Source organism: Syngnathus typhle, linkage group LG6, assembly GCF_033458585.1.
Source record: "Syngnathus typhle isolate RoL2023-S1 ecotype Sweden linkage group LG6, RoL_Styp_1.0, whole genome shotgun sequence".
NCBI lineage: Eukaryota > Metazoa > Chordata > Actinopteri > Syngnathiformes > Syngnathidae > Syngnathus > Syngnathus typhle.
The window spans coordinates 16,251,821-16,268,698 of NC_083743.1; the positions used below are offsets into that span (position 1 = coordinate 16,251,821).

Genomic DNA, 16,878 nt, shown 5'->3' on the forward strand with positions numbered 1-16,878 from the left:
GCCCCTTATGACGAACAAAATATATGGATCTCGTTTTCCCTCGCCCGGACGCGGGTCACCGGGGCCCCCCTCTGGAGCCAGGCCTGACTGTTGTTTGTGTCTATGCACCAAACGGCAGCTCAGAGTACCCACCCTTCTTGGAGTCCCTGGAGGAAGTGCTGGAGAGCGCTCCTTCTGGGGACTCCATCGTTCTACTGGGTGACTTCAATGCTCACGTGGGCAATGACAGTGAGACCTGGAAGGGCGTGATTGGGAGGAACGGCCCCCGCGATCTGAACCCGAGCGGTGTTCTATTGTTGGACTTCTGTGCTCGACACGGATTTTCTATAATGAACACCATGTTCAAACATAAGGGTGTCCATGTGTGCACTTGGCACCAGGACACCCTAGGCCGCAGTTCGATGATCGACTTTGTAGTCGTGTCATCGGATTTCCGGCCGCATGTTTTGGACACTCGGGCGAAGAGAGGGGCGGAGCTGTCAACTGATCACCACCTGGTGGTGGGTTGGCTCAGATGGTGGGGGAAGATGCCGGTCCGACCTGGCAGACCCAAACGCTCTGTGAGGGTCTGCTGGGAACGTCTGCTGGGAACGTCTGCTGGGAACACTGGCGGAATCCCCTGTCAGGAAGAGCTTCAACTCCCACCTCCGGCAGAGCTTTTCCCACGTCCCGGGGGAGGCGGGGGACATTGAGTCCGAGTGGACATTGAGTCCGAGTGGACCTTGTTCCGCGCCTCCATTGTTGAGGCGGCCAACCGGAGCTGTGGTCGTAAGGTCATTGGTGCCTGTCGTGGCGGCAATCCCCGAACCCGCTGGTGGACACCGGCGGTAAGGGATGCCGACAAGCTGAAGAAGAAGTCCTATCGGGCCGTTTTGGCCTGCAGGACTCCGGAGGCAGCTGACAGGTACCAAGCGGAACGCGGCTTCGGCGGTTGCTGAGGCAAAAACCCGGACGTGGGAGGAGTTTGGCGAGGCCATGGAGAATGACTTCCGGACGGCTTCGAGGAAATTCTGGTCCACCATCCGGCGTCTCAGGAGGGGGAAGCAGTGCAACGTCAACACTGTTTACAGTGGAGCTGGCGTGCTGCTGACCTCGACTCGGGACGTCGTGTGTCGGTGGGGAGAATACTTCGAAGACCTCCTCAATTCCACCTTCCATTGTGAAAGCAGGGCCTGGGGACTCTGAGGCGGACTCTCCAATCTCTGGGGTCGAAGTCACTGAGGTAGTTAAAAAACTCCTCGGTGGCAAGGCTGGATGGGATCCGCCAGGATTTCTTAAGGGCTCTGGATGTTGTGGGGCTGTCATGGCTGACACGTCTCTACAACATCGCGTGGACATCGGGGACAGTGCCTCTGGATTGGCAGACTGGGGTGGTGGTTCCCCTCGGTTAAGAAGGGGGACCGGAGGGTGTGTTCCAATTACAGGCGAATTACACTCCACAGCCTCCCTGGTAAGGTCTATTCAGGGGTGCTGGAGAAGATGGTCCGTCGGGAGGTCCAACCTCGGATTCAGGAGGAACAGTGTGGCTTTCGTCCTGGCCGTGGAACAGTGGACCAGCTCTTCACCCTCAGCAGGATCCTCGAGGGTGCATGGGAGTTCGCCCAACCAGTCCACGTGTGTTTTGTGGACTTGGAGAAGGCGTTCGACCGTGTCCCTCGGGAGGTTCTTTGGGGGGTGCTTCGGGAGTACGGGGTACCGAGCCAACTGATAAGGGCGGTTCGGTCCCTGTGAAGTCTGGGAGTCCCTCCTGAAGCTGCTGCCCCCGCGACCGATAAGCGGAAGAAGATGGATGGATGGATGGATGGATGAAATGCAAATCATTTATTAAATCCACTTCAAATCTCAACCTGTGCATGTGTTCATGCATGTTAAATTACTCTTGAGAAAAAGGCAAAAACGCCTACTAAAATATACTTTAAGTATAAGAGTTGGGATTTTCAGAAATATTTTTCCTTTGATTGTTTTTCCTGTGATGTATTTCTTTTAGACATATTGCTCATCTTATGAAATATGTTCATTTTATGAAGAGGCAACCCTCGGCTGTGATATACAGAGAATGTCTGCTAATTGTTTTTCCTCTAAATGGGTGTTTGTGTAATGACACGAACACCCATGTGGAGGACCACACCGAGTGGTGGCTTTCAAAATGAATAATGAATGTTAAGAACTAGTATTATTGAGAGAATTCCAGTTATTGACTCATGCAGATGGAGGTGCTGTGTCTTTCTCCAGCATGTGTAGCGTGTGACGGATGCCTTTCTCCACCCTTCGGAAGTGAAGCTTTTTCCAGAGGCTCTGCTGCTGTTGACGTCCCCATTCCAGATCTCTTAGGAACACCTGCACAGGAGAGGACCGTTTAACTGACAATGATAAATGAAATCACATCACCTTATCAAACACAATCTAAATCGTAAATTTAATCACTCTACTCTGAATCATATGACAGGGTGCTTATGGAAGACAAGATTGAAGACTTTGGACTGCTCTGACAGGACTCAATGACATTGCTGACTTTCTGTGCAAAGTCTGAGGTAGCTTATTCACCCTGTGAGCCAATCTGAACTGACGTCACCACAGGGTGGGAATTATGAGACAGGGCTGGGCGCCCATAACATTACAGTCAATGGAGTACAGACTCATTTTCAAATGTCAGAGATGAATTAGAGAGAATTGTGCAGTATTCAAAAAACATTCAGTCTGAGTCATAACCACGTTACTAAGGCTTGTAATAAACCAATCTGTTTGTAAATCTGTCAAGAATTCATCAAGTTACGAGTATTTAATTAAGTAAATCATCCAATTTACCACCGACTAAAGCACAGCGCACCAGAGGAGTCCTCTGTTCAAAGATGGCCGACTAGTGGTGACACCTTTTTAAGCCATCAAGCATTTCTTATAGAAATATGTGAGGCAAGTTCCCAAATTTATTCTCTTTCATTTTACTATTTCCTTGTATTTGAAAGTATTATGTTTCTTTAGAACATTATTGTGTAAAAGTAGCTAACTAAAATTCCTGAAGATGCATACTATTCAAGAACAAGGTTTTGGAATGATTTTAAAATGCTTTGTATGACCTTAATCACAGGTAAGGAAAAAGAGTTTAGTTTTTACCGCTTGACCGCAGATTTTCTACTTGCGCCTCTAAAATGTAATATTAGGGGCCACTGTGCTCCTAGTAATAACAATAAAAAAAAGTTTGAAGACCTGAAGCGAAGGTCTTATTTCAGGATTCCTGGAGTCAATGGTTTTAAGATTTCTGCAAGCACTCTGAATAGAACGAAATAAAGCTAGAACAAAATAAGATTTTTGACGATTGAAGGAATAGGGTCGAAATACAAAAAGTCCTGCCTAGCTACAAAAACAGATATGCTCAAACCTCATTGAATAAAATACATAAGCAGACAAGTATATCCATCCATCCATCTTCTTCCGCTTATCCGGGGTCGGGTCGCGGGGGCAGCAGCTTCAGGAGGGACTCCCAGACTTCCCTCTCCCCAGCCACTTCATCTAGCTCATCCCGGGGGATCCCAAGGCGTTCCCGGGCCAGCTGAGAGACATTGTCTCTCCAGCGCGTCCTGGGTCGTCCCCGGGGTCTCCTACCGGTGGGACATGCCCGGAACACCTCCTCGGGGAGGCGTCCAGGAGGCATCCTGATGAGATGCCCGAGCCACCTCATCCGGCTCCTCTCAACGTGGAGGAGCAGCGACTCTACTCCGAGTCTCTCCCGGATGACCGAACTTCTCACCCTATCTCTAAGGGAGAGCCCGGACATCCTGCAGAGAAAACTCATTTCGGCCGCTTGTATCCGGGATCTCGTTCTTTCGGTCACGACCCATAGCTCGTGATCATAGGAGCGTAAATCGACCAGTAAATTGAGAGCTTTGCCTTTTGGCTCAGCTCTCTCTTCACCACGATGAACCGGTACAGAGTCCGCATTACTGCCGACGCTGCACTGATCCGCCTGTCGATCTCGCCCTCCATCCTCCCTTCACTCAAGTATATTCACATATTAAATCAATAAAAGAAACATTTTAAGCATATAATTATACCTGCACACCAAACCAATAAAGGAGACATAACTAGACATTTTTATATATGGTGATGACATAGGTTTTTATAACTTCATGATCGTATATGTATTTCTGTGCACTTTGAAATAACAACTGTTTGTTGATATATTGCCAGAATAGCATAACGACCCATAAGGAACTGTTTAATGCATGCCTGATGTTATTCTAATTCACGGATACGGCCCAAGCTGTCTAAGAATGTTTTGTACCTTATTATATCTTATGTCTTGATTCATGCTTGTTGTGACGTCGTATTTTGCCTAATGCTAGACACCAGCCTTGGATTACTATTGAATGTTTTGGACAGAAAGAAAATGTTTTGACAAATAATGAAAACTACGGTCGGAAGCATAATTAAACTAAGAATGTGACAAACAAACAAATGCATGGTAAGTGGTGAGTAAGAACTTTGCATAGTCAGGGAACATTGGGTTAGGGTTAGGGTTACAATTGATGATATCACACACAAAACTTCACTTAAATTCGTACAAAATGACAAAAGTGGAAGGATGATGAATGGACGAGGTGCGACAGAGTATGTGAAAGAATGGAGGAGATTGTTTACAGCAGTGCTTCTCAAATAGTGGGGCGCGGTGCTATACCTGGGGGGGCGCGTGTGACCCTGGGGAACAGGCTTTTTTTTTGGCAGTACTAGAATAAAGTGTAATTGCGCATCTACTACAGCAGGGGGCAGTGGCGCTCTCATTGTTACTTCTGTCACGTTTGCGACAGTGCAACATTTTACGACTTACAAGACAAGTTAGGATAGTCACGGTGGGGAGGGGGGGGGGACGCGCGAATAGTTTTCTTCTTGCTAGGGGGGAGCGTAACAGAAATAATTGAGAAGCACTGGTTTACAGGAAGGTCACTTGGAGATAAAACCAGCAGGTGCCAGAGGGAGGCATCCAAGAACCCGGCCAAAGATGATCGCCAAGGTCGAAAGACGAAAAGGAAAACAACAGCTCCACACACATCGAATCACCCATAATCACCACCCAACGCCACGGAACCAGCTCTCACCGAACCAGCACCGACTCCCATGGAATCAAACTCTCCTGCGAACTTGCCCCACCCGAAAGACTCATCACCTATCAAACTCGGCCCACACTGGCATGTGCAACTGAATATAAGCTGACCAAAGAACCTTGAACGTTGCCTTTTCTGAATGGAGACTTTCTGCTCTTGAGCATGGTCGCACGAAATGCCCAGCGCTGTATTGTACTTTTGTAAAACAGAGCTTTCTTAACAAGAATTGTGATCGAACTCAACCAACCTGTGTAAATCTAAATTTTGTTTCGGTGTCTCAGTCTTTTCCTTACATTGCAAAAGACAACGAACACGCAGGGAGTAAATTGGATAACAGGTGATTGGCTCTGGCTTTTGCTGTGAGGCACGGATAGTGCGCTTCCTAATTGTGAACCAAAATCCAACACAATGTACACTGGAAGCTTATACATACAAATTTTCGGATAGACGGCAGAGGTAGTTCACCATACATGGACTTTAGGGAAAATGTAAATCAAACGAACCCTTACAAATTTCAATTAACTATATAACGACGTATGAACAATTCAGCTGACATAAAGCCTTTCGAAACACGTCGTGTTTGCATATGTTGGTACTGGTAAAATAAAATAGACAGACGTGACAGAGCACTTTAGCCGCAGAAAGGCTGCTCATTTCTTGTTTTTAAATCAGCCATGGAGAGGCTGTTGAAGTCGACAATAATTTCTAATGGGGAATTTGTGATCGCTTCCTTCTGTGACGTAGTCAGGGTGACATTATTTAATACAGTTCTATCACATACGTAAGTGCCAATCTTGGGCTCGCTTTACCCTCTTTTTAATGTTGAATGGACATTTGTTGCTTTAGCTATATTGTAGTGAACATCCAACAGAGCAGGACATCTGCACTACCTATGTTGTAATAGCTTAGATTTCCATTTTTTTTCTTTTTCAAGAGGATATGACTGATTTACATGCATCCAAAGTTGCAAGACAGTTTCATCTGAATTTATCTGGGGTGATTAATGAGATTGGGACAATCACGACTAACAATGGAATTGAGTTCAAGTCGAGGGTTCATGCAACTTACTGAAAAGAAAAAAGTGTCCAAACATGATGAGATGTGCGCCCCTTTTGACTAAATTCTTTTGCAAAACTTACTTGTATGAGCCATCAAGTGTGCTTCATTCCTTTCAGTAGAAGTCATTAGAATAAGATAATAAATTATACAGAGCTTAAGATCAGGCGATGCTTTGAGAATAATTGTCAATTTGTTTGTCTATGTGAAGCCCTTTGAGACTGCTTGTGATGTAGGGCTATACAAATAAACTTGACTTGACTTGAGTTTTATTGCGATTTTGCAAGCCACACCAAAGTAGATATTTTCATATAAACAATACTAAATTGTAAAATTGTATTTTTCAAATATATTTATTGTCTTTATACTTAAAATCTTACCTGCCAAGGGATTACACACGGAACATAGTCAACTCAAAGTCAGCATTTTTACACGCAAACCTTCATTAATATGCACGCTATCCTTATAATCAAATACTCATTCAAAAATACATATGCTTTGCGATTTTATAGTAGGTAATATGAAGAAGTGTAGCCACCCCTGCCTGTTACTTATATGTCACGTAACAACTTGAGTTGTGTTGACTGGAAATGCTGTAAAACACTGCTGCATCTATTCCAGGAATGACCTATTGCTATATGGGTATTTTTATCAGTGGGTTTTGTAGGCCAACCCAACCACCGGTCCGTGGGTCCCTTTTTTTTTTTTTTAAATCGATAATCAATTAATTAATGGTCAAGACGCTCGTCCTGGTCACGTGACATGTTTCCCCAGTCGAGCCCGCAAAGCTAGCAAAAATAAGTAAGAATTTATTTTGAAAAATATAAAAAAAATTGGCGATTCTCTCCCAATTACATCCGTCGGTTCAGGTCAAGACGCTCGTCTCGGTCACGTGACATGTCACCCCAGTCGAGCCCACAAAGCAAGCAAAAATGAGCAAGAAACAGAGATGTTTGGAAAGCTTGGGGAAAAAGCCCAATGAGGAGACGGAAGAAGAAGAGGCTACGACTTCTAATAAAAGGAAAGCTGCATTTGAAATTTATTTTCTGGAGTCCTACTTAAAATATGGAGTTATCGCCACAGGTGACTGACGCGCCAAGCCTACTCTGCAAAATCTGTGGCGACAGGCTAGCTAACGAGGCAATGAAGCCTTCAAAACTGCTTCGGCACATGGAGACCAAGCATCCTGCATTAAAAGACAAACCTTAACCACTTCGGGTGTCATTGTCTCCGATTACGCCTGGATGGGACCGGCTCGTTTCTGAGAAACAAGCTCAGTGTTCCCACTAATTCAACGTAATGGTGAGTTTTATTTTTATGTCCTTTATACTTGTTTTTATGCCAGTTGTTTTCATCGTATTTATATAAATGTATTATTTATTTACATAAAGGCCGGTCCGCGAAAATATGTGACACGTAACCGGTCCGTGGAGCAAAAAAGGTTGGGAACCACTGTTGTAGGCGACAGCAGGAATTGGATGTGGAATGGGGATTGGAAAATGTTAAGGCTCACAATGGGGCACAGCCGATGTCAAAAGTTGTACAATTACAATTACCGTATTTTCCGCCCTATAAGGCGCACTTAAAAACATAAATTTTTATCAAAAGTCAACAGTGCGCCTTATAGCCCGGTGCGCCTTATATATGGATCAAGTGATGAATTTGTTGATCCATACTGGTTGTACACAGTGCTCTGCCAAAATGTTTTAGTACGTTTTAGTACGACTAGTAAATTACAAGGTCGCATTGCTTCCCAGCATTACGGTAACTGTAGTCAGGGGGCGTCACCGAATAGCTGTTGTACCCGCGAGGCTATTTCATTTCAAAATAGGCTGCTCCGTTAATGTTTCGAGTAAATCTACGGATCGATATGGAAGGGAAACATAGGTAAGTAGTACCAATGCGTTAGATCGAACTTTAGTCAGTTCTGATCATTTTATAGGAGCTCGTTTGAGAGACGCGATTGTTTACACTTTGCTGACGCTCATGGGAGATTGCGAGCTGAGGCTCTTAGGAAATTGCGGATGGCTAATGCTATAACGATAGCTGCTATACGCGCGAGGCTATTTCATGTCAAAATAGGCTGCTCTGTTAATGTTTCGAGTAAATCTACGGATCGATATGGAAGGGAAACATAGGTAAGTAGTACCAATGCGTTAGATCGAACTTTAGTCAGTTCTGATCATTTTATAGGAGCTCGTTTGAGAGACGCGATTGTTTGTTTACACTTTGCTGACGCTCATGGGAGATTGCGAGCTGAGGCCCATAGGAAATTGCGGATGGCTAATGCAAAAACGATAGCTGCTATACGCGCGAGGCTATTTCATGTCAAAATAGGCTGCTCTGTTAATGTTTCGAGTAATTCTACGGATCGATATGGAAGGGAAACATAGGTAAGTAGTACCAATGCGTTAGATCGAACTTTAGTCAGTTCTGATCATTTTATAGGAGCTCGTTTCAGAGACGCGATTGTTTACACTTTGCTGACGCTCATGGGAGATTGCGAGCTGAGGCTCATAGGAAATTGCGGATGGCTAATGCTATAACGATAGCTGCTATACGCGCGAGGCTATTTCATGTCAAAATAGGCTGTTCTGTTAATGTTTCGAGTAATTCTACGGATCGATATGGAAGGGAAACATAGGTAAGTAGTACCAATGCGTTAGATTGAACTTTAGTCAGTTCCAATCATTTTATAGGAGATTGTTTAAGAAACGCGATTGTTTACAGAGGGCTCGTTGGTTATTGGCTAGTGGGTGCATACCGCAACCCTAGTCAACCTCAGTTTGTTGCAGTAAAGCTTCTATTTTATGCGCCTTATAGGCCGGTGCGCCTTATATATGGACAAAGTTTTAAAATGGGCCGTTCATTGAAGGTGCGCCTTATACCCCGGTGCGCCTTATAGGGCGGCAAATACGGTAATTGCAACTCTGCAAGAGGAGGAGGAGTTTACCTTAAGCTGCTGCTTCACTCGGTCCCTGTCCCAGGAAGACGCATTCTCACGAATCACACTGAGAATGGGGTGCCAGTCCTCTGACAGGTCAGAACCCTCAGTGACAGCGGCCAGAACTCTGACTCGTCGCCCACTGCCGTTCAGGCTCTTGGGAATACCTCGGACATACAGGGACTGCTTCCCAACATCACTCAGAGGGTTTAGGTACAAACTACACAAACAGACAAGTTTGAACAAAAAAAAAAGTGTTACTTATTTTGGGAAAGAAAGATGACTCAACCTTATTCTTTACCTTCCCTGACCAATGCAATGTGTGAATTTATTTATTTAGTATACAGTCTAAAAACAGTTGGGTCAAAAATAAACCAATATGGGTCAAAAATGGACCATACCAACTTTTAGGGGTATTTATCTAGCCCAAAAAAAATGGCTTTAAATGAATAACTCATATTTCCCACAAAAAATAAATTGAGTTTTTGAGTTTGAGACTTTTCAGATTAAATGAATGAAGTTTCTTTTTGTCTTGTTTGGTTATTTTTGACCTGGTTGTTTTTTAGGATGTTACAAAAACAGTTCAGGGTTTACAATAAAAAATGCTGCACCCTTAAAACAGCTGTGTTAAAAATTGGACTGAGACAGAAAGTTCGGTCAATTTGAACCCAATTTGTTGGGTTGTTTTGTACAAAATATGTGTTGTTATGGGCAAAACAAATTGACTGAACATCCTGGGTCAGCCCAATTTTTAAACCAAATTGAGTTGTTCTTAACCCAGCATTTTTAAAGGTGTGTTAAAAACAACCCAAATTTGGGTTAAGAATTGGACTGACTCAGGAAATTGGGTTAATTTGAAAGTCGGGTCAAGTTGGGTCCATTTGAAAGTTGCCTAACTTTCTGGGTTGTTTTGCACAAAAAAAAAAAACTTTTTGTACAAAACAAAGCAACAAATTGAGGTTTTTTTTTCTTTTGCAAGACAAACCCAAAGTTGAGTCAAATTGACCCAACTTCTTGGCTTGGTCTAATTTTTAACCCAGCAATTGTAAAAGTGTACTTTCATAAAAAGAGAATAAATAAAACTGTCCAAAATACAGATATTTTCCCAAATTATTGCAAATATGAGCAGTGTGATGCTATATAATGATAATGGTACGGTATAGCCTTAAAATGTTGGGTTAAAAATTGGACCGACCCACAAAGCTGGGTCATTTTGATCCAACTTGTTTTGCACAAAACAACCCAACAAATTGGTCTTTTTGTTTTTCAAAGATAAATCAAAGTTGGCTCAAATTGACCCATTAGCTTTCCAATTTTTCACCCAGAGATTTTAAGGGTGTACGTTACTATTGTTTGAATTAACGGTGGAATGATACACCACTGTCAGACAGTCGCTTACTGCACAGTGTGAATGCTGGGATGTTCCCTGCACACATCCACAAGGGCCAGAGCTGCATTGTCACCGATGTTGTTGTAGGCAACATTGAGCTCCTGGAGTCCAGAGTGCTGCTGAAGTCTTTCACCCAGCTCGATGGCCCCTTGGTCCCCTAGCCCGGTGTGCATCAGGGATAGATGCCTCAGGGACTGGTTCTCTGGAAGGGCCTCCAGAAGAAGGCAGGCTCCAGAGTCTAGCAGTGGGTTATCACACAGTCTGTAAAGTGCAGACAGGGAGACATTTATGCTATTTAATTCATGGTCATGGGGACAAATAAGACTGATGTCAAAGTGGCAGATTGTGGCCCAGTATGATCTTGAATATAAAACCAATTTTACATCTGTCAAATCTTAATACTGTACCATAAAAATAACCAGCACTGGATCCAAGAGTTAACATAATCAGAAGCTAACTTCCTTATTGATTACTTCATTTACTTTATTCACCAATCCATTTTCTGTACCACTTGTTCTCATCACACTTACCACTGACAAGCATTGCACACATAGTATGCCTATAAAAATGGTACAAATAGCACTATGTAGTAGAGAAAACCGTCCATCATAATAAGGCCATATTCAGAAACACAAACAGGCAGAAAAATGCAAACATGCTGTCTATGCTGCTGAAAAACTCAGTCTTCTAATGAACTGGCTTGTAGTTATTGCTATGTCAGCACTCACTAACCGTGATCTTCTAAAGGTTTATCTCTTGACGCAAGTCAAGTTGCTACAGCAATTTTCTTGGACGTGTGACGCTAATATTAAACCCATAAGAGACAGACCATGCACAGAGCCACCTCTGCATATGTGGCAAGTGGCGCTTAATTTGGTGTTTTGGTGAGTTAGTATATATTTTCATCAACTTTATATTTGATCAGTGGTGTCTGTTGCATGACAAGTCATAGTCACCATATTAACGTGCTATTACCCTTATTTTGGTTTTAGAGATGCTAGCAATGGTACATAAAAACACACAGTGGAATTATGTTTGTTGAACATATAAAATATGCACATATGTACACAAATATAATATATGCAAACATTAATATAAAATGTAACCAAAAATGTGTTTGGATGCAGTTTTCCTTGATAAAATATATACATAGAGATTAGGGGTGTAACGATTCATCGATACGCATCGATTAATCGATATAATGCTCTACGATTTGTTGGCATCGATGCTAAACGTAAACATCGATCTATATCGCCCGTTTTTGACCTCGGACATTAGACGCGGCTTTATTTTGAAATCCAGTTCATTGTTGCTTGCTTCCTCTTTCCGGGAGCAGTGCGCGACGTGTTGTGTTGTGAGCAGAGCAGGCACGTGAAAGGGGAGCCGACAACTACGCGGCTCCTGGGCTGGTGCTATGGCTAGTGTCCAAGAAGACGAGGAAATTCGCTCCCCTTTGGGCTTCAAGTCATTCGTTTGGAAGCACTTTGTAATTTCCTAAATAAAGAGTTTGCAGTACCTTGTTGATTTTGCGTATGAATTGTTATAAATCAGGATATTGTTCTATATCGATGGTAGAGCACTATATCGTGATGTATCGTGAATGAATCACAGCAGGCTTTAAGATATCGGCAAATATCGTATCGTGATTCTTTGTATCGATATGATATCGTGACAAAACCCGCAATTTACACTCCTAATAGAGATATTTCCCTCTGACCACCGCATGCACACTTTAAGGAACAAAAAAATCTGTTCAAACGTTGTCTTACTGTAGCACTCTAACACAACTTTTGGAGTCCAGTAGCAGATCTCTCAGGAAGATGCAGGAGTCTGGGCCAAGGCTATTAAACTGCAGACTGAGGACAACAGAGACAGGCAGTGGCAAAACAAATGTCAACACAGCATATCCATGGTCTGTCTTTACTTAAGTCCTCAGCAGCGCTATGTCCATTGTCACTACAAGTTTCTGGCTCTTAAGCACCATGTAACAGTGTACAGCGAACAGTGTAACAGTAAATGTGAGGGCCTCCATTCGTATTCGTAAGTACTTGATGAAGTACTTAATGTTAACTTGATGTTAACTGTGAAAGAGCGACCGATGTTACTATCAAAATGTATTTAACGTTTACATTTCACGTGAATTTGAAATCATGCTTTGCCAATTGCTCTTTTAAGATCATCATCTGGGTTACTGAGCTTAACCTGACAAAACAGACCATGAACAAAAACGCTAGTTAATTGTTAGAGAGACTATGTAGAATTAAATCAATCAATCAATCAATCAATCCCAGTCATCTTAATGCATCAAGAGCTTCACCGCAAACAACAGAAATATAGAAAAGTTCCCGAGTAGCTCTCACTTGAGGTTCCGAGTGTGTCTAAAGGCAGGGGATAGCGTGTGAAGCATGTCCCGGGTTAGGAGACAGGAGGAGAGGTCCAACTCTTCCAGTTGATAACTACAACAAGATACCAATGGTATTTCTTTTAAAACTCAGTATTCATTCCATCTGACCCTAAATCAGTGCTTCTCAATTATTTTCTGTTACGCCCCCCCTAGCAAGAAGAAATCTATTCGCGCCCCCCCTCCCCACCGTGACTATCCTAACTTGTCTTGTAAGTCGTAAAATGTTGCACTGTCGCAAACGTGACAGAAGTAACAATGAGAGCGCCACTGCCCCCTGCTGTAGTAAACGCGCAATTACACTTTATTCTAGTACTGCCAAAAAAAAAAGCCTGTTCCCCAGGGTCACACGCGCCCCCCCAGGAATAGCACCGCGCCCCCCTTGGGGCCACTATTTGAGAAGCACTGCCCTAAATGGAGAGAAATTCTTGTACTGAAACACAAATGCAAAAAAAGCATGGAATACAGTAGTCCACTACCGTCAAAATACGTTAGCTTTGTACGAAAATAAAGGCAAATGAAGTGTTTTTTTTTTTTTTTTTTTATTTCACTATGACAACTTCACAAAATTCTACACAAGTGGGGCATAAACTTGTAATGACTAATTTTCACAAGTTCAGTGATGAAAACTGTGCTTACTTAAGATGGCCGCCCAGATTGTTGGTTGATGACAAACTTGTCCCAACTCAATGTTTTGAGTTGGAATAGTTGGGAAGGAAGATTTAATATCTTAAAATAAAACCACAATCTCTGGCTTACCTTGGTGGGGCGCAAGAGAGCACGGAACTCAACACAAAGCATTTGAGTGAGGTCATGCGTATGTTGTGGAGGCGAATGCTTCTAATTGAGGCCAGGACCTCTGCAGTTAGTCTGGGATTTTGAAACTCGTACAGAAGGACCAACAGATCCATCAACTCCTCTGGTGGTTGTGGCTTGTTGATTTCTAGCATTAAAAAGAAATATATCAACAACAACTAAATATTAAGTCACATTCCTCAGTGCCATTGTCATAGGTAGACCAAAACTGAGACAAATATCATGTTTTCTAGTTTAGCTGGTTTGGGTTTTGTATCACGTTATTCCTCACAGTCCATCTTTTTATGAGGTCGTATAGATAAGTTCCACCAAATATTATGGATAACGTTTATGGGTAATTTAACAGAAAAGTGTAAAATATTTATTCCTGGGCTGTAGTGTGAGCTGACTGAATATGACTGCAATAGGATTTTACAGATTTTTGACAAAACCTGAATTTATTACGTTTTGCATTTCATGGGGAAAAGAACACATTATTTAGAAAACCATTCTAAACTTCAGGACTGACAACTACAGAACTGACAAGCGGTTTGAAAGATGGCTGGCTGGATGAATGGATGGATAGACATGGAATATGGACTTTAAATTACAAATTTAAATTAAAGTGCTCCATTCCAAATAAATTCAGGAAAAAAAATTATAACTAGCATAAATTACATGACCGAATGTAATGCTCACCCTGCTCTTTCACAAAATAATGTTCCATCTCCGCTCTCTTACATTTTTAGCGCAAATGACGTCGTTTGAAAAATCCAAGTAATTTCGGTTTCAGCCCATGCAGGCTTTTTACTATTATTGAAGGACATTTTTTAGCTAACTTGTCAGTTAATCGGAAAAAGGGTTTGAGTTGCAGACAAAACCAAAGAGATGAGGAGATATGTTGAGAAATAATGAAATTATACTGTTTTAACATACACTACCGTTCATAAGATTGGGGTCACTTAGAAATATCCTTATTTTTAAAATTAAATCGCTATTTTTTTAATGAGGATAACGTTAAACTAATCAGTTGTACACTCATACACATTGTTAATGTGCTAAATGACTATTACAGCTGCAAATGTCTGATTTTTAATGCAATATCTACAAAGGTGTATAAAGGTCCATTTCTAGCAAACATCCCTCCTGTGTTCTAATGATCCATTGTGTTTGCCAATTGTGTTAGAAGGTCAAAGGATTATTAGAAAACCCTTGAAAACCCATGTGCAATCATTAGTTTTCATGGAAAACATTCAATTGTCTGGGTCACCACAAACTTTTGTACGGTAGTGTATTTTATGGTATTTTCCACCAAGCATTCAATTGTTGGAACATTACCCCAAAAGGCATTTTTTCCCCTCCACAAAAACATCAATTTATCCTGAACCCATAATCCAATTTGCAAAATTTTGTTCTACTCAGTCATTTCACAGACTGACATTTTGGGGCGGAAATCACTAGTGAATGAATTCACAGATATAGCTATCAAAACATGATTGGTCCCAAAGGAATTTGTGCCAGCAGAAGAAAACACAAATATTAGGCTACTCTTACTGTTTTGCACACATGACATTGCTATAAATGTATTTATCCAATGAAATTTCATCACACAAGCTAAAACTGTACAGATTGTAGGAAACATTACCTCTTACAAGGTATTTCCGAAGAGCTCGTGTGATCTGAGCCACAGTGGCACTCTGGATGCTGCACCCAAGTTGCTGAAGTAGGACTCGGTTGCCATAATGCAAGAGTCCACCCATGAAGATCGGGTAAAGTTCAAAAGGCTGACTCTCACTCTGTTGTTTTGAAGGTGGACCATGTACTCCCAAGAGGCTTTGCTCTACCTGATCCAGAACGTCCTCATTGTAGCTATCTTCCTTGCGGAAGAGCTCAGCAGCCATTGTCCTCGCAATGTTGCCCTTGTTTCGAGTACTAATTTTGTCATAAAGCCTTGGAAAAAGCTTGAGTAAGTTGAAGACTGCAAAGATTCTGAGTGGGATGAACTTAGAAAATATATTGACAATGGCACTAACGTCTTCAGTTGCCTGACCGATGGCTACAGACACCTGTTTGGTCAGCTTCTCCAGCGCTGATTTATTCTCCCCTAGAACCACGTAAAGTGCTGCCAGGTACTCCTGCATGGCTGGAACAGCAAATACATAACGCCTCTCATCATGCTCACAGAGGTCTGTGGGTAAATGCTTGCAGCTTTCAACACAGGGAGCCAGAAAAAAGTCGAGCACATCAGTTCTGAAAACAGCCAGTTGACGTAACTCCTCATCCGTCTTGGTCTTTCCTCCGATCCACTGCTCCAGCTCCTCCTCTGAGAATGAGGTGCGTTTGTAAGTAACGCCTTCATAGGCCAGTTTGCCAACTGTGCGGACAACATACAACATCAAAGAACTTTGTAGATCCTGACTGGATCCACTTGCCGCAGTAGCTTTGCCCAGCACCTCCCCACCAAAGTTGAGCCTGAGGAAGCTTGTGTATATGCCAGTCAGCGTGCGGATGGGTGCAGTGGCGTCAGTGAAATGCAGGAAGTGCAAAGTGGCGCACGTGAGCCAGCAGTAAGAAGGCAAGAAGCAGGCTGCGGCCAGCTGGCTTTCCCTCTGGAGGTTGAGGTAAAGTAGCTCTACAAGAGCCTGAGCGTCTCGTGCCGGCACAATTTCCCCACTCTGCTGTAGGAGGCGGCTGGTGAAGTAGGCACGCTGACGGTTTGGGTCGTTGAAGCCACAAATCTGTGCATAGTGACTCACATATTTCGGAGGGATGCGATCCAAGGCAGACAGTCTGGTAGTCACTAAAACACTCGCCTGAGGAACAGAAGATCAAACATTACAACCTTTTACAACCGCCATGGGCAATACTGCTATTGCTAGTAATAATAACTCTGATATACGCATATTACGCATTTAAAAATAGATCCAACTTGTAATGATTGCATGATCTCTTCCTGTCACTGCCTGGAAGTCGACGCCGGTGCTTGGGGCCGTGTAGCGGTGAACTATTTATGTTACAGTTATTTGATATATTTTATTTTGTGTAGCAACTTGTATATGTTTTTATCCTTACAGTTCAGTAGTTGTTGGCTCGTTGAACTCTTGTTTTGTTAAATAAAGAGCAGTTTACCAAACCCACGTCATTCCTTGTACTTTGTTAACGCTACAATATAGTTATATACTAGATCTATGGAATA

At 42.7% G+C, this 16,878-nt stretch overlaps 1 protein-coding gene across 3 annotated transcripts in view; it reads right to left on the minus strand.

The window, feature by feature from the left end:
* The window catches only part of nlrx1 (NLR family member X1), a 32,221-nt gene that overhangs the window by 1,924 nt on the left and 13,419 nt on the right, over nt 1-16,878 (minus strand). For 2 of the 3 annotated variants that reach the window (XM_061280904.1, XM_061280903.1), the window contains 7 exons: nt 15,328-16,495; nt 13,647-13,830; nt 12,847-12,942; nt 12,256-12,342; nt 10,496-10,747; nt 9,106-9,316; nt 1-2,337 (listed from right to left, as the gene is read on the minus strand). The exon at nt 1-2,337 is cut by the window's left edge and continues 1,924 nt beyond it. In XM_061280904.1, the coding sequence (XP_061136888.1) occupies nt 2,200-2,337; nt 9,106-9,316; nt 10,496-10,747; nt 12,256-12,342; nt 12,847-12,942; nt 13,647-13,830; nt 15,328-16,495 (2,136 nt within the window). In that variant the 3' untranslated portion in view covers nt 1-2,199. The remainder of the gene's footprint in view (nt 2,338-9,105; nt 9,317-10,495; nt 10,748-12,255; nt 12,343-12,846; nt 12,943-13,646; nt 13,831-15,327; nt 16,496-16,878) is intronic. The other variant, XM_061280905.1, reaches the window with a different exon arrangement.